Below are 18601 nucleotides of genomic sequence, written 5' to 3' on the forward strand. Positions count from 1 at the left end.
CTAAGACATGCTCTCCACGTACTCTCTTCTCCTTTCCCCCGTAGCAATTTGTTTGTCAAAACCTGGAATATAAATTTTTTTTCATTTCACTCTCCATTGTGTTCGCAATTCCCTGAAACGCATATGATTTACCCGACTAATCTGCATCCTAATCTGGATAATTACATGGAAACCAACTAGATTTTTTGCCACCCATTTGGTTCTTTTCCTGTTGGGGGGAAAATCGATAATGGAGAGGACAAAAGGCGCCAGTGTAATGCGGCATGTCGTGGGAGCCGTTTGAGGCTCTTTGGAGAGGCGACGGATAACCTCACTTTAGAGGAAGCGTCGGAAAATGACCCGATTCTTCAGCCGGATGGTTCTGAGTGGAAAGTGGATATTGCGGGCGATGGTTAGACTGTCCAGGCTTTCAGCGATTCCTCCTCGCTGTGATTAGCAGAAATAACATAGATTTACACGATTATGATTCCGTCTGATAACTGTGATCAACGTTCTAGTAAGCATCAATTTTAGCTTATTAAGAATATTACAATTGTGTGCTATATTGTGTGGAATTATTTACATCGGTGGCTGTTGAGTATTCTCCAGTGTCAAAAACTGCGCCCATTAATTAAATTGATCAAGCGGAATGCAAAATGAATGAGTTCCATTATACCCGCACGTCATTGCTCTTTCTTTTATGATATATTTCATTGAACTGGGAATGATATTGAACTGTAGAGTAATAGTGGCATTAACAATCATCCATATTGCAATATGGAGAGAGGATGTGGAAAGTTGTTATATATATGATATTAATCTAGTCGATGACTGGCATGAACTTTACACCTACAATCTTCAATAAGTAATTGCATTTTGCTCTATTTAAATGATCACGGGTCGATAAGTTTTTTATATATTTTTTTTGCGAGTGTTCCAAGGTAATATTTTATTTCAAAAATTATGGAGGTTAGTAAATATGATAATTCAGGTGATAGCAATTACACTTTTTGTAAGTAATAGATTCGGTCAAAAGGGTGCTTCATTACGAGATGAACTTTGGGCAAATTTATAGTGGTACATACTGCGATATTTGTGTACCAAATTAACCTGGAAGTCAAATGAAAGATGACCTCAAACCTTCAGCGTTAGAGCGTCTCCGTTTTCCTTCCAAGAGAAACCTTTTAAGAAACCACGATTTCTGCCGCATGGACCTTAATATTACTCTCTATTAGCAATTCATTAAAACCAACCGTCATCATTTTCTTATTACATGCAATCAATCAAAGAAAAAACCGATTTTTTTTTCAAGCACTAACGATCTCTGAACTGCCTCATTCGCAAACGATATAAGACCGATAGTACCGGCTCGCATCATTGATTAATGGTTTGCTAATGGTCAACAGCGTGTCACCTTTAAATTTATTCTCTCTTATAATTGTCTAAATTGTTTTCTACGACAAAGGTCCTCAAATAATTACCTTTCGTGGTCACAAAAAACCGTTAAAACTATTGTAATGCAGCCGTCAAAGAAGTATAGTTGGTTTAACTCGTGTGTGCCGGTACCATTGCGAAAAGAACACGAGGAGTGTCTTTATTGCGGTCTGTTACTGTGCGTTTTGGATGAGAAGAAGAAGGTGGTAGGGCGAACCGGGTATAAGAGGATGAGCGAGAAGAAGAAGAGGAGGAGGAGGTTGAAATGTGGGGAGAAATACGAGTTTTTGGAAGATAATAACAATTATTTAGGTAGGGACGGCTTTGTGGATTGAAATGGTTCTTTTTGAGGGCAATGAGTGCGAATAATTGAGGATTATTAAGTTTAAATAAGAAGTAATTCCGCTGAACGAGTATTATATTCAATGAGTCTTGAGACACCTTCATCGTAAATGCTTTTTGGATTTTTAATTAGTTAGTGGACACTCAGTCGCTATTGAATTGAGTACTAACTAATTATCAGTGAACAACTCAATTGAATTTAAATAAATAATGTAGAAATCATTGAATTAATCGCGCTATCGTGGACGCAAGTTTTGACGAAATATGTAATTACAAAAGAAAGGTGGGCATCTTTTGTTCTTAGTTGATTGTGGATTTGAAAGTCCCGTCACCATAGATTTCAGAATAATTTCATCTCACTTTACTGTAATACAATAAAGAAAGATAGAAAACTTGTTTTGCGCCAGCACGCGATATAATCGAAAAACATTTGAATCTACGAAATTTTCCAGTTATTTATTTGTATTGGCAAAATGCGCGTCCTTGTTCATTTTTAAGCTTATTTTCCATAAAATTTCGATTTTTGAGTTTAATTTCTATCAAAATATTTGTTATAATAACTTTCTATTGAGTATTTGCTATGAACAAATAATTATTTATGTGAATATTGCGGTTAAAAACTGTTAACTGATAATGGTCAGTTAAGGTTGTCGGTAGCATCATCGCTGTTTCTGCCATTATAGGTATAATGATGTATAGCTTCAATGTTTGAACTTATGTCCTATGATCCTCAACAGTATCAATGGGTTTTCTTTAATTCAATAATAACCTTAATTTTCTTCTGGAAACTGACTAGAGACAAAGTTACAACAAATGGAAGAAACCAAATGTGTGAGAAAGGTCAGTTTCCGCCATGATGCTACAAACTGTTTACCGAAAGAGCAAATTTTTTCGTTATATTTGAGAGCTCGTATTTTGGATAATTCTTAGCAGATTTTCACGAGCAAACAAGATTCTAAAAGTGCCTTTCTTTTAAAATCAGTGACGTCCACTGATATTGAAATAAAAATATGTTCTTAGTGCTATACATAAAAATGAACTAAATACTCAATGCTACAAATATTAGTAGATCTGGGATTTACACATATATCATTTTCTTTCCTGCACATTGTTTTTCCTACTGTGGTCGTTAGCGTCTTTTTTCCTTGCGTCTTTTAGTATCCGTTTTTTTAGATAGGGTATTTCAAATTTGAGGTATAAGGAAAATGTTGCAAAATTAGCCTTTTTTCGGCTTTAGAGGATGTACCATGTTCGACAAATTCCTCGGAAATTTTATCAGATTGGAGTTCTGTTCAAATTATCGCAAATTTGCGGTTTTCTCTATATGGTGTGGTGGCTCATATTGCTAAATTGCCTTCGCAAGTGTTGTACGAATTTAAAAAAAAAAGTGTATTACAAAATGAGGTTTTTCGCAATTTTACATGGCGTTCCAATTTCGATGGATGTCTCGGAAACTTTAAAATATTCGGAAATTTGATCGCACCATTTGTCTGCGGCTCACAAAACCTGAATTTCACTCCACTAAGCCAAAATTGTACCGTACAATTTCTTTCAGAACGTGCCCTAGAAATAAGTGACTATGACGCCATCTCCACGACCTCGCACCTGGCCAACAAGCACCTGAGCAAGTCGGCATCAGAACTGAGCAGTCCCAGGGAGACCCCTGACGTAAGACCGCGCTCAGCAGCACCTCCTGAGCACTCCCACATTTCCGTCTATCAAAGAGCACACAGTTTTTTTGCTCAATTAAGGGTAAGCACCAAAACCAACTGTCATATATGCTGTCATTTCTGATATCTGTTACGTAAAAACAGACTGGTGTCTACTCCATGAAGTCCCAAGTCCGGTTCTGTTCACCTATCATTGCATTGTCTGTCCCAAGTCCTTCCTTTTGTGTCCTGCTCTAAACCTCTGTCTCTATCTCCCTTTCGCACAAAAGGCACAGTAGAAATGAAAGGTATTTAACACATAGATATTTAACAACGGCACGTTTGGAGGAAATGCGCATTTCCATTCTCCACACAAATAACCATGTGGAAAAGCGTCGCTGATGATGTAGCCGTAGTGTGGCATTTGTGTTCCAGACGCGGTTGGGACACAGCAAACGTCACAAATCTCCTGGACGTCGGGGCTCTTCCGACTACGCCGCTGACCTTTCCAGTGACCACAGCACTCCCAGTACTGCCAGTCCGAGGCACAGGGCTTACCACAGAACCGGTAAGTGAGCGTTGGAATATTGTCCATTCTTTTTTTATTTTCTTTCTTTGGGGAATAAGGCCTCACACACCATTCTCAGGTAAATTTAAGTGAGAATAATATTTATGTTTTACTAAGGGCTCAGACCAAATTTGTCACCGTCTTCGGAACAGCGGAGAAAGTGCGGAAAAACGAACAAAAGGGTGAATTAAAATGTGTGAGAAGTGAATATTTAAAATGTGTGAAACAGTCTAAAATTCCTTTTCTCAATACTTTTTTTTTCTTGAATTCTTAAGACCGTGGTAGGTATATCACCGAAACGTTAATAAAGGTTATTCATCCGTTCGTACTTATTAAAGGGCAAATATTTTTTTCAGTTAGTTTTAAGTGAGAATAGTGTGCAATTCCACTCCTACTAGTGAGAGGTTATTCCCAAAAAATAAAAGGTAAACGAAGTCCGTTTCAAACGTATAGAATATATTGAAATGTTGTTGTCGAAATTTACTAAAATTCATAGAAAAATAATATCAAATTCGATACGGAATTTTCTTATTTCAAGAACGTCGACGTATATAAACCAGCTTTAATAATAATGACCTAAATGTTAATGTTTTGAGTCGCTTCGACTTCAGCTTGTTTATCCGAAATAGGGTCAGCGAAAGAGAAATATTTATCCAATGTATCCAGCACGTTAATGCGTATGTTATAATGGAGAAATAAAATCGGGTAAATGGGATCAATATAATATCAATTACGCCTGTAATATGAAATGTTAAAGTCCTGATTTATAGATATTATGACATAAAATGAAATTCAATTTTCTATTTTTAATTTGCAGCGAGCTTTAAACGATGGATGTATAGTAAGCCAGGCGAGTCGTAGTCAAGACGCTTTGCTTTAACTTCATTGGTCTACATAATATTACATAAAGAAAATTTTTTAAAAATATCTGCTTTTTTATAGATGTTTAGATAGATCACATTTTTAGTTTAATAAATACTCAGATACCTGAAAATAGATGATGTTTTTGTAAGCACCACGTATAGTACAGTGCTAGAGACAAATGTTTTTAAACCAAAAGCATCTGTAAAACAATTTGGGTTGCAGGGAAATACTTTTTACAGGTCTAATTCTTTATTGCGAATTTGACACAGGCAAAAAATGTCAAGAAATTTGACAGGTGTCAAAAAGTTTAATATTAATGGAGTTAACTGAAAGAGATTAATATATTTCTCCTTATTAATACAACTAACATCCGTGATGGATTAGCCAATAATACACACTTATTTTCTCCCACGTTTATTTGAATTTCCGGATTGTACGTAATAACAGTACGCCTCTCACGTAGTAATTTTACAGAATTTACATTATTACATCCATAAAACACCTATAACGAATTTTCCCAACAAGACCCAAAAAGCACTTGCCTGAAATATTCACTACAAAATCCAATTTTTACATGGCATGTAATCCTCTACCAAACATATGTTCGAAACAGCCCTACTTTCAAGTTTCGACCTTCCGTATTTACCCACTTTTACCCTACGTGTATGTCCCTGCACTGCATAATCAATCCATATTATTATTGCTTGTATAAGAATGTGTCCATGCTCTTCCGTATAATGTAAACAAATTTAGTTTTGAAGGTTGATATTGTTCGTTATCACCCGCTTCAAGGTTGGATTACGTGAAATTTCGCTATTAAACTTGATCTAAATTTTTAATAGGTCAAAACACCTGTTGGCGATTAGCGAGCAGTAATTATTAATTGGTGACAGAGCAATTTAGGTCCAATGATTTAAATTTGTGCTACAGCATGAGTAGAGTCCATACTGCGTGACATAGAAAAGAGAACACTTCGTAAACATGGTTTGATTTAAATAATTTTTGATATGTAAAAACGATCAATTTTTCAATTATACTCTCGCATTTGTTTTTTGCGTTATCAGCAGTTTTGCGTATTTTTTATTGCAAAAAGTTCAATAACAAAACAACCTTGAACGAGGTCGAATAGTGGGGTTACGAGAAGCTGGTTTATCATTTAGACGAATCGCCACTGGGTTGAATCGAAATTTAAATCCTGCGGGGCGTTGTTGTAGGGCATGATTCCAGGAAGGCCGGTAACAAACAAGGAGAAGGTTTAGAGAGGCGTCCAAGAATTACAGAGCCCCAAAATCTTCGATTTTTGGAATTAAGAAACTAGTTCGTCTTCTCGAGGGTGTTGGCAGATCAGAGAATTGTTGAGCATGGACGGCCTATTAGGATATGAACCATTTACCCCATCTTATGCTACCTGTTACCATTCTTCATCGACAAAATCGATTGCAGTGATTCAAAGGACGGGTGCAGTGAGACCTGGGATGAAATACTGTAGCCTTGAGCGATGAGTTCAGATCGTGTCTGGGTATTCATGATGGTCGAGGAAAAATGAGAAGGCGACGATATACTCCAAACTGAAGAGATAATTATATGGTGTACTGTAGCTCATGGCAGGTTTTCATCAGAAACTGTGCGAATGCTCAACAGTACAGTCAAGACGTCTTGGAGCAGCATCTTTTGCCCTATCTCGGAACACTTCACAATCCAGTTTTTCAACAAAATAATGCATGACCACATGTGATTCGAATTACTACGTATTTCTTCGAACAAAATGGAGTCAACTTATTTCCTTGGACATCCGGATCTCCAGACTTATCACCAATCGAACGTGTCTGGGATATTATAGGTAGAAGGTTACAAAATTTACCCCGTTCCTCACAAACCCTAGCGGCACTCTGTTATGCCGAACAGATAGCCTGAAATGAGATCCTTCAAGAGGACATATGTATATCATCTCATCAAACCGATACCTAGATGTGTCTAGGGGTGAATAAGACAACGCGGAAGGCCGATATATTCATTTTTATTTCGAGTTTTAATCATCGTATTTTAAAAGTTTTTTAATGATGTACTTATGTTAGTACAAGAAACATTCATACCAAAAATTATTTAAATCAAACCATTTTTACGGGTTGCTCCCTTTTCAATATCACGCAATATATATCTATAGTATAGGTCATGAAGTTATGAACTTTTATGGACTTGCCACATTAACTATTATAGTATCAGGAAGAATAGCATTCCTATCATACATATTGCAACTACAGTTTAAACTAAGTCACTAGACTCATTCCACATTTAATCCATAAAAAAATCCTCGATGGCGGAATTCCCTAATTGCTTAAGAGCATTTGTATGTATTTACGAATAAATTATTCGTTGATTTTTTATCTATCACAATTAGCGTTATCAAACTTTGGTAGTACTAGTTAATGTGGGAACTGCTTTAGTTTCGCTTGTTTGCGCTGAAGAACTTGCGTGTGTTTGCGAATTGCCATTAGACTTATGAAAGATGCACTCAGTGACGTATTCGTTTGTTAACAATTGTAACAATAACATTGGAAAAAGAGTTTTAAATGGTATGTAGGTAGAAACAAAGCAGATTAAAACCCTTTTGAAGAAAAAAAAAATAGTTTCATTCAGTTGGAACCAATAAAAAGAACCATTGTGCTGTTCAGATTTTTAGTTAAATATTTAAAAATCTTCTAATTTAAATGGAAATTATTTTTACATTATTTTTTTATTGTACCATAAATTTGGCTTTTCCTATGTTTCGTAAAATCCTAATAATTTCAAAACCCCTTGTTGAGGCGGCATTTTATAGTTTCTACTTCAAAGTAACATTTTACTGTACATTTTTAATGAATTGTTCCTAGCACTTCCTAAGGTATAATTTTAGGTTTCAATAATAATTTTATGCTTGCGTTATAATTACGTAATTAAATGGCATACGTATGCAATAAAAGCAATTTAATGTCAGTAGAGTAAAGTCTAGAAATTTAATATACATATTCCTTTCTATTTATAAGGTTAACATTTACAATTCTCTCTCCAACAAACTGCAATTCAATGTTTCAATCAAAATGCATCTTTAAGAAGCAAACGTTCAAAAAACCACCAAGACTACCAAAAATATCATAATCGCATGATTATTTGCGTTCGAGAAATGCGACAGAACCTGGTGCCATTTATTCGGAGTTAAGAATATTTTCATTTCATAATGTCTCGAATATTGCATTTTAAATGAAAATTTAACAATATTAAACATTTTTGAATGTGTGTCTGTTTTTCTTTAATGCCATTTAATGAAAAGAGAGGCAAATGTGCACTTCATTAACGCATTCATTTTTAATTGTTTTCACTTATATAAAAGTGTATTTTTTGCTTTTTTACGTGTTTTGGTGTTTGCTTTCAGTGTTTCAAAAACTTTTGTTAATTATTGATAAGCAAAAAGATTTAATAAAATTCCTAGAAATCAAAAAGTCGGGCAACTTATATCAGTTCTGTGTGACAATAATTAACTTTGACAGTGTTGCTAATGTTAGGAAAATTTCTTGTCAATAACATTATGTAAGTAAAAAATATTATGTTTTTCGTAAAATGTTATAATTTCTTTAGATAATGAACGACTTCATACTAAATCGGGAATATTTGGTTTTATTAATATGAGTAGCGCTTTGTAAATCTTATTAGTTATTAACTAGCGACAGCTATGTGAATAGAACAAATTGACATCGCACTATGTAGATAGGCAAAAAACATATCATTAACCCATTATGATCAGTAATTGTTGGTTACAGAACTTGTAATTTGAATTAATAAATTTAATGATAACAATGCTTCACTATATTAAAACATTGCAACAACAAACATTCTACTAAATCACAAGTTCACCTAATGCGCGTTTTCTATAAGGGACCATTTATTTATATGCGTCTATAAAAGTCTGTTTTTCCCAAGCAGTTAACTTCCCAAGTAACAAACTTTCGTCAGAAAATGCGACTAATAAAAGAAAAATAATTGCAGGAATAATAACATCACCGGACGCGTCATTAAAATACGCAGCATGAATTATCACTAATTAAACATCGCAAATTCAAAACATGTTATTAATTCCCTGAAACTCACAAAAGATAGAAAGAAGGATAAAAAAAGAATTTAACCTCTATACATACTCTAAACTATCATTATTCGGTCTCTTATTGTCAGTACCAATTTTGCCAGATTTTCCAGAGCAAGCTCTATTTAATTCATTCAATACACATGAGGGATCAAGCTTCGGATCTCCAACCCGAGTTATTCGATTAAATTTTTAGTAACCTTCCAATTCTCTTACTAAGCTGGCACAGTGGGGAAAATTTATACTCCATATAAAAGTCCAATAAAATTAACTATACAAGGTAAAATAAGGGTAAAATTGGCCTTGGCGTGTTACCAATACAAAGTGATATCATTAGGGGTGTGTGTATGTGCGTCCTAGCAATTTTACTGCGCCCAGTTTAATTTATTAACATCAGAGGACAGTGTAAACCTATGGGATAATATTTTTAGAACGTTTATTGATGGTTTTTAATTGCGGCTTTAAAAATGACTCGTCTTAGGTTTTGATGGGAATCGATTTTGGCAATAGTCCCAGTGGCTGCAAACTTAATCCTTAATGGGAAAAAACAGCACTTTTCAATGAATACTAAATATCCAATTATGCTGGAATATAACAGCGACTAAGTTGCAAACTATGCCATTAATGTGCAGAAATCTCATCAGCAAACTGCAGACGGCATGCAATAATATTATTAATAAGAAGCCTTTGCCTCTTTGTTCCCTCATATTATTGAAGTTGGAAAGTTAGTTTGTCTTTAGTTTCTCTTATTAATAAATTGGAATCTCTTGTATTGAATAGATTCGCCTTTGAGTCGAACTTGCGGTGACACCACCAGTTCCCCAGGAGGTTCTCCGAAACCCCACGCTCCCGCGCCAGGAGCAGTGGCAGGACTCGATTTATTGCCGGTAAGTTTTCTTGCTGGCGTCATTAATAATCCGTATAAAAAAATAATGGAAAAGAGCAGGAGTTCGCCATTAAATTTATTGAGAAGTATGTTGTGTTTGCGCTTCAAGAGGCGTCATAGTTTGAGTTAAATGCTTGAGTGACGTAGGAGGGTTTTGGGAGATTTTAATTTTTTTATAGACAAATTCTAGTGATGAAATCACAAGGAGAAGAGAGGCAGCCTTACGGCAATATTCCTTTTTCCAGCTCAGGATATTCTTGCGCAGAGGACGCGGGCTAATAGCTATGGATAAAAATGGTAAGTTATACAAATGACCTCAATATAAATATATTGAAAGCAGCAACTGAATAAGGTAACCTGATTTAGCATATCAAAAAAGTTTTTAAAAAAATCCTAAGTGTTTTTTTACATTTTTCTAAGCTGATTTTGTTCATCAAACCCTAAATTCGTATACGAATTTTGATTAAACGAGGGAAATGGCAACTCAGCGTTTAGCTTTTGTTTTCAAAGATACACGTCATATTGTCAGATTTCACTACTGTTACTAGTTATGCGATGTTGCTTGGTATATAAAAATTGCTCAGTACGGAGGTACATTTTAGACTCTTAACTACGGTAGAGAATGGCAACGCCTCACTTGGCATTTATTTCTAAAAATAGGTCAAGTTGTAACAAAAATCTGTTGGTCAGTTTTGATAGGAAACGTTGCCGGTTGAAGAGAAAATTCATCGTTGCAAAGAAAGTGAGAAAATCCTGCAATTTTAGTATAACCCAAGGAATTGGCAACGACGCTTCATTTGACAGTTCTCTCGAACAATTGTGATGGAAATTTAACGAAAATGAAAATTCTGTGATTGTAACTCGGAAATGGTAACCACTTGCACAGCATTTATTGCTGTATACTATATGGTTTGCCAAGTAATTTCATGCTATTTGAGATATGCTAGGTTGCTAAATGAGACAAGGATCGTAGGTTTAAAGAAATTGATTTTCTTTTAAAGCAACGAGAAGCAACAAATAATAAATGATTTTGATGTTCGGAGTTTCCAGGGAAATCGCAATTGGCTCTGCTGGCACTTATTTCCAGCGACCTAAATCTTAACTACGCCATAGAATAATGAGCCATTTGGCAAATTAAGTGGAATACAAAATGGGAAATTTTTGAAAATAATCGGAAAATGCTATTAGTAATTGCTTCCTAATGGAATTATTGACCCGAAGGCGATGCTAAGCATGCTGCTTAGTTGAAACACTTTCCCAACGCTACAAAAATTATGTTTTACAGTACTCGGACTAAATATAATTGTTCATCTTATATCGTTAATTTGACGTATTTTTCCCAATTTCGATGGATTCGATTTTAATTTGATTTAGGGCTGAGCGATCCGTACGTGAAATTCAAAATAGGAGGCCGTCTCATATACAAGTCAAGAACCATTTACCGGGAGTTGAATCCTATGTGGGATGAGAGCTTCACGGTGCCGATCGAAGATCCATTTCTTCCAATTTCCATTAAAGTGTTCGATTACGACTGGGGCTTGCAGGTAAGGCGCGAAAACACAAAGCCGGCTCTCGGAAAATAGGTCAGTTAGAATTTTTCAATGGAAATTCTATTTCCACTGCAATGAAAACTTTTATCTGTTTTAGTGTACGGTAATTGAACTGAGATTTTATTTCTCAGGATGACTTCATGGGGTCAGCATTTTTGGACTTGACAACCCTGGATTTGGGAAGGAACAATGACCTGATGTTGACCTTGCAAGATCCTTGCAGACCTGATACTTCCCTAGGCGAAATCTATATTTCGGCCACCCTGTATCCGAAAACTCAGGAAGATAAAGAACAAGTTAGTTTTGTCGGAAATTACGAATTTATTGTCAAATTTTACCATTTTTCAGTACTTCCAAAAGAACAGTAGAAATCAAGACGTGAACAAGAGACTGAAGTCTCAAATATGGAGTTCAGTGGTGACGATAGTCCTCATAGAAGGCAAAAACCTCTTAGCCTGTGATCCTGAAACGGGAACTTCCGACCCTTATGTTAAGTTTAGGTAAAGCCCTCATTCACCCGATCAAATCTTTGTGGCTTACCTAAATCCCATTAGGTTAGGTAACGAAAAATACAAGAGTAAAACCGTCTGGAGGTCGCTGAATCCTCGCTGGCTGGAACAGCTGGATTTGCACCTTTACGATGATGGAGATCAGCAGTTGGAGATCACTGTGTGGGACAAAGACAGGACCAAAGATGACTTTATTGGAAGGTATGTATTGAAACACTGGTTAGAATTTGCTATTTATGCTGAACTTAGTGGTCGTAAAGCTGGCATTAAATGACGTCGTAAACTCGCTTTAATGGGTTATGTAGAGTATTCAATTATGTTTCAAGATTGATGGAAATTTGATTTTAATTAAATTAAATCCGGTTTTTCAAACAACTGATAACTCAGCCGGAAAGATAATTTTCCATAGAAATGCCGAAACCGGAGCAGAGCATTCATGAATTTCTCCACCTGAGGCAAATTGTCACGCGATGTACCTTTGCAATTTATTATTTTCTGAGTTAAAAACTTGGCTAGACGCAAATAATAAAATCGATTTATAAGCAATTTGGTCAGCTCTGTGAAGTTCATGATTCCAGACAATATTAAAATACTAATTACCGTTTCTTATCTAGTTATTTATAGAAAAAAATTTTTTAATTAAGAAAAATTCAAATTAAATTAGCAGCAAATAATCTATTATAAAATACCAAACAGATTATTTTTTATCTAAATTACCTAATTGTTGAAGAATTGGCAACGTTGTAAATATAAATACCCAAAATCACTTTAGTTTCTTTTCTTGCCATATTCATATCAAATACTATTCTTTCATTGTCGGACGTATGACACTGTCAGATAGGTTGGTTATTTTGAGGCTGACAATTGAACAGCGCTGTGTTGCCATTTTGGATGAAATTTTAAAATATTATATATTTGTTTTCTGAGGCCTTTACTTGCGACAACAGTTTCTTAGTTTTTTTGCTTATTTTATTGCAATAAATTCAACACTAAATAAGCTGAAAGTCTTATTTTTTTCAGTCTCTTTTTGAATACATCAGCATAAATGAAGTTTACGTGAGATAATCAATAACAACTTTACAAAACTGTAATTGGCCTTTTGTGGCGTGGCAAAGAGTGGTAAAGATATTGAATCGTTGCCAAGAATGTCGTGTCGGAAAAAGATTAACTTTAGGCACCAATGAATGACGGAGCAAAAATAATATCTTCCTTTGCCTATTATTTTTCGAAGCTGTGAAAAATCTTATTTCATCGCTGAGCCACACATACAACCGAAAATACAAGAATATGAGAGAAATTGAAGGCGTAAAGAAAAGGAAATCAAAGACATTGAAATATCAAACCGGTACCTTTATTTTTGGTTTTTTCAAACTTACTTCTCCATTTACTGATTTTCCGTCAGAATCACCACATGGTGTTCTACTTCTTACTACATCGTATATCTTGTATACATTTATCAGATTGAATTGTTCAGAAGTGCTCAAATTGTGTTAAATTTATTTTGGACCAGACCTATAACATATTGCATAATGTTATAAAAATTCGTAACCTATTCAAGACTTGGAAACCTTGTATACAAAAATCATATCAATTTCTATCTTGGTTACACTTGTACCAAAATCATTTCCTTCCTTGGTCGAAATCATGCGGTTATCAGATGAATCGGTCATTATGTATTGACTATTGGACAACGCTGCGTTGCCATTATTGAAAGTGAAATCGCAAAATCTCTTCAATTCAATGTGATTGTGCCTATTTTAGAAATTTTCACTTGGCTTAATTAAAAATATCTCGTTCTTCTGAAGATCGTTGCCAAAATCTATTCGCTTGAACACTCGAGCTTGTTTAATTTATAAAAGACACGCCATTCCTAATAGAGCGTATCATATTAAATTAGGAAGCATTTCAATGGTACCACAATATTCATATTAAGATCGTTATTATCTACTGCTTGATATGATTAATGCTAATTCATAAATGGATATTACTAGTTCTCTATATGATTTTCATAATTCCAGGACGTAAATAGCACCTATCTATTTTAGATGCGTCATTAATTTAATGGAAATGGAAAGGGAGCGCACTTACAATTTATGGCAAGAATTGGAAGATGGCGCAGGCTCTCTCCATCTCTTGTTAACCATCAGCGGAACTACCGCTTCGGAAACCATTTCCGACTTAACTACCTACGAAGAAAACTATAGGGAAAAACAAAATATCCTGAATCGATATGTAACTAGTTTAATTTTTTAGAGAAAAAAACTAAAAATAATTCCCAACTTTCAGCTATGGCACCGGACTTTTCATAATCTGAAAGACGTGGGACACCTCACGGTCAAAGTTTTCCGGGCTACAGGACTGGCTTCCGCGGATATCGGGGGCAAAAGTGACCCCTTCTGCGTGTTAGAGCTAGGAAATGCCCGGCTTCAAACCCAAACCGAATACAAAACTCTCACCCCACATTGGAATAAGATATTCACTTTTAACGTCAAGGATATAAATAGTGTATTGGATATAATTGTATTCGATGAGGATCGAGATCATAAAGTGGAGTTTTTGGGTAAGTTTCAAAGGGAAATAAATCAAATTTATCCCTTTAAGGGTGAATAGATCACAATTCTGGCAATTTTGAGGTATGAGAAAATTTTTTTCTAGATAAAGTTACTAGTAAGTTGACTTATTGATTCTTAAAATAAGAAAACAATTTTTTTTTTAGGTAAAGTAGCAATACCTCTTCTACGAATACGTAACGGTGAAAAACGATGGTACGCCCTAAAAGACAAGAAATTGCGTAGTCGCGCCAAGGGCAACTCTCCACAAATCCTGCTGGAGATGAGTTTGGTGTGGAACCCGATTCGGGCTTGTATACGCACCCTGAACCCCAAAGAGGAGAAATTCATGCAAACCGAAATGAAATTTAAACGCCAGGTCTTTGTCCGGAATGTACTGAGGCTGAAGGTGTTTGTAATGCTTTTTTTGGAGATTGGAAAATTTGTCCAGTAAGTTCGAACCACATAGTTATATTAATATTCAGATTCAAGAATTTGACACATTTCCTTTGATCCTGTCAATAATATTTTCCAGATAATGGTGAAGGAGTCTTAATTGCGCTTTATTTTTTAAACGTAGGAATTAGGTTAAACGACCCTGTTTAATCTAATTCCTGAACTAACAGGTCAAAAATATTACGTTACTTTCTTTTCTTAGACCTTAAGAATCTGATACATTTCCTTCGCCATTTTCAAGAATGTTTTCTCGACAATGGCGAAGGACCCCAAATTCCAATTTTTATTTTTGTAGTGAAATGGTATTCGAACTTAAAAACTCTACAATAGTGGTTTTTCCGTTGAAATTGGTGGACTTTAATCTTGTATTTGCAATTCAATTCTATTTTAGAGATTGTTTCGAATGGGAATCAAAAATCCAAAGCTTCGCAGCCTTGGTTTTATGGCTTATTCTATGTTACTATTTTCAACCTTGGATGCTTCCAGTCGCGGGCCTACTCATCTTCCTAAAACAGTACTTTATCAGGCATTTGGCTGGTCCTGCGCCGGTACCATGGGACGAAATCGCTGATTCAGATGTCGACGAAGAGGACGAAGATGATAAAGTAAGATTTATGGAGATATTCGATTGAAGTGTGTCAATATTTTTGCGACTTTTTACTAGGAAAAAGAGGAGAAGAAGAGCCTGAAAGAGCGATTGCAAGCCATTCAGGATGTGACGCAGGGAGTTCAAAATGCCATAGGCAAAATTGCCTCTCTCCTGGAAAGCGTAAAAAAGTAATTTGAAATTAATTGAGAATTAAGCCATAGATACCCTCAAAAGTTTACAATCTTAGCTAAAAAATAAAAACTTTATAGCATGTTCAACTTTACTGTCCCATATCTCTCATGGATTGCTATAGTCTTGCTGACTTCGGCCACTTTCCTCTTGTACCTGATTCCTATTCGCTACCTTTTGATGATGTGGGCCTCCAACAAGTTTCTACGCAGGATTTTCAGGCCTCATGTGGTTCCAAACAACGAAATATTAGATTTGTTATCGCGGATTCCGGATGACGAAATGCTGGTAAGTGTTGGTCCGATAATTGATGTAATCATATAGATCTTTGCGTGTCGTAGAATTTCATTTATTATGAGTAGCAGTTTTTCATTTATCATGCTTTATGTGTTTTATGATAGTGGAAATAAGCAGATTATGATTTTTTACAACAAAGTCATTAAGTATTAATTTAGACGGTGTTTTCACCATTTCATTAGTTTTTACATCATGTTATTACCGCTCAAAAAGATTTATCACAAAATTAAAACAGCGCCTTCACCATTTCATTAGACTTCCAACATATTTGTCGTTTAAAAGATTTGTATGTCTACATTTAGACTACATTTCATCAATGCGTTTTCTCATTCACAGGTTACAGGTAAATTACCGTATTGCAAATTTTTTGATCATTTGAATGCTTCAATGATGTGCAAGGAATTAAATACAGTCAACCAATAAAAAATTTAAATAGGGCACGTTTCATATTCGCGCAGTTTCCAATTCCTATTGATATTCAATGGAGTAAGGATTCCAAACCTCTGCTCGGAATTTTTCATGTTTTTTGTTGTAAAATCAGATTTAGGAGGTGAAAATATAAAAAGATGTCTAGGGCCTATGAAAAAGATCTCAATCGAGTTTCAAACATTGATTTTAGTAGAAAATTTTAGATTTTTAGTACGATTGGTGCCATTAGAGGATTGCACACAAAACTCTAGTTCCAAGCGATCACATTTTATCCTTTAGGTCAAACGGAGGTCGACTAAACGTATCACATTAAATAATTACCATATTAGAACATATCGGACGTGTCAAATTTGGATGCTTATGCTTGAATTTAAAAGTTTATAGCTAGGAAGAAATTATAAATTTCTATTAATAATTTGTTTACATTTCGCAGTGCCCTTATCAGTCATAGTTTTGAATCATGGATTGTCAAATTCTGACGTTCATCTTGGAAAACAAAAGCAAAGCGCAGTGTTGCCATTTATCGCTTGATAATTTCGTTAAGGTTTAGGGAATTAATTCATAAATTTATAATTAATGCACACGAAGCCTCTATCGATTGTCTTGGTTTGCTTGTCTCAATGTTATTTCACCATCATTGCTCATCTTCATTATCATATACTCTGTCCAATAATTTTAAGTCACTGTGGGTGTCTGTCTAATCTGATTAAGAGACGGGGAGTAATACCACACTGTCAACTACTAACAAGGGTAATAATCACTGTTCTCAAAACGAATAATCAAAGTTCGCTCTCGTGACACCCAACAGCAATACATAAAATTATTGGGCGTCGGACTATCGACCCACCTGGGGCGCTTGTCAGTGATACGATGGTACTTGCAGCTGGACTACAAGGATCTGAAGCTGCTGACCTCGCCTGATAGCGATCAGCGCCGGCCGCAGCAGCGGAAGAAGCACAAATCCTCCTAGTGGCACCAGAGGATGCTGAGCGGTTTCAAGTTCGAATGGAAAGTGAGATTTCAGAGAAGCGTTGAAAAGTCTGATTAGTTTGTACTTTTTTTAAGGTTGTGTTTTGAGTATTGAGCCGACTTGAGAAGGCAGCTACTGAATCTTGAAGATTTCTAAGTCGGTAGAAAGGGATGTCAATTTTTCCATGTCCTAGAATTCATTTCGAGCTGGTTTCTAAATATGAGTGCTAATCGGAGCTCTTCCAACGTTATTCACCATATTGAGAAATCGTTTTATTTTGTGATAAACGTATTTAAGTACCTAGTCTTTCGGTGATTTGTAGTTTCGGGTTCATATTCGACGATTAAGTTTTAAATTATAGTCTGAAAAGTCGAGATGTTAGTTTAGTGTTTAATTTAGTAGTGAGTTTAATAATACGAGTACATATTATTATCTTGCCCGATGTAAAATTCAATGTACCTAAACGTCTAAATAATTATTCAAAATAGGTACATCTCACGAATCGTAATTACGAATTATTACTTAAGTAATTAGGGTTTTATATTTAAATTAAAGAAAGCTTTAATCATAATTACGTTACGTTGGACCTTAAGTACCTAACTACAGAAAAACAACTACAGTTTTCAGTTCACTCTTATAGTACTTAGAAAGTCTTGATAAAGGTGTCCTAATCATAAATATTTTGCTACCCCTTTTTAAATTTATCTTTCGTCGCATAGTTAAATGGAGAGCAATTTTGTCACATATGTCGATGGTCCTCTTTTTAGAATAACTTTAGCAATTTAACTGTGAAGGTCTTGCACTGAAATTCTTCTCTTTTTATCAATTACAAAGATACTTTTTTCATGCCCGAGGTTGCATTAAATATGGCCGTAAGTTTTAAATATGCATCTTTAAAAATTTTTCTATGGTTTAATCATTGACTCACTTAACTCTTGCACAGCGTGACGTCTCAATTGTTTGCCAATTATTATTATAAAAGTGATATCGATGTTGTTTTATTGTATAAGATTTTTATTAATTAAATAAAGGTTTACAAAATTGCAGCAGATCTTTTTTGTCAGATTTACTCAGAAATGTGCTCGAAGATTAAACTGTGGTATACAACTTCAAATTTTGTGGTTAAAATTGCTATGTCCACCACTAATTATACAATAATAAAATTTTTGGACGAAGTGTATTTCATGAGCATTTTTTCGCGAAAAATTTAATATAGGAAATTTTTAC

General features: G+C 35.1%; 1 protein-coding gene across 4 annotated transcripts; it reads left to right on the forward strand.

Annotated features, from left to right (window-relative positions):
• The first annotated feature begins 249 nt into the window (after positions 1-249).
• On the forward strand, positions 250-18418 carry Mctp (multiple C2 domain and transmembrane region protein). Of its 4 annotated transcripts, none has more exons than XM_066406288.1 (16): positions 250-496; positions 3311-3507; positions 3840-3972; positions 9731-9837; positions 10016-10133; positions 11211-11380; positions 11518-11682; positions 11735-11886; positions 11941-12096; positions 13941-14127; positions 14182-14455; positions 14612-14894; positions 15292-15505; positions 15565-15677; positions 15759-15966; positions 17213-18418. In XM_066406288.1, the coding sequence occupies exons 1-16, from the start codon at positions 463-465 to the stop codon at positions 17372-17374; spliced, it is 2673 nt and encodes an 890-aa protein (XP_066262385.1). In that variant the 5' UTR covers positions 250-462; the 3' UTR covers positions 17375-18418. The 4 variants fall into 4 exon arrangements, with proteins under 4 accessions (XP_066262385.1, XP_066262383.1, XP_066262384.1 ...); XM_066406286.1 differs by lacking the exon at positions 250-496 and adding an exon at positions 1353-1725; XM_066406287.1 differs by lacking the exon at positions 250-496 and adding an exon at positions 1353-1725 and having other exon boundaries at positions 17288-18418.
• Positions 18419-18601: the final 183 nt, after the last annotated feature.

The sequence above is a fragment of the Euwallacea similis genome, chromosome 3 (assembly GCF_039881205.1).
Source record: "Euwallacea similis isolate ESF13 chromosome 3, ESF131.1, whole genome shotgun sequence".
Lineage (NCBI taxonomy): Eukaryota > Metazoa > Arthropoda > Insecta > Coleoptera > Curculionidae > Euwallacea > Euwallacea similis.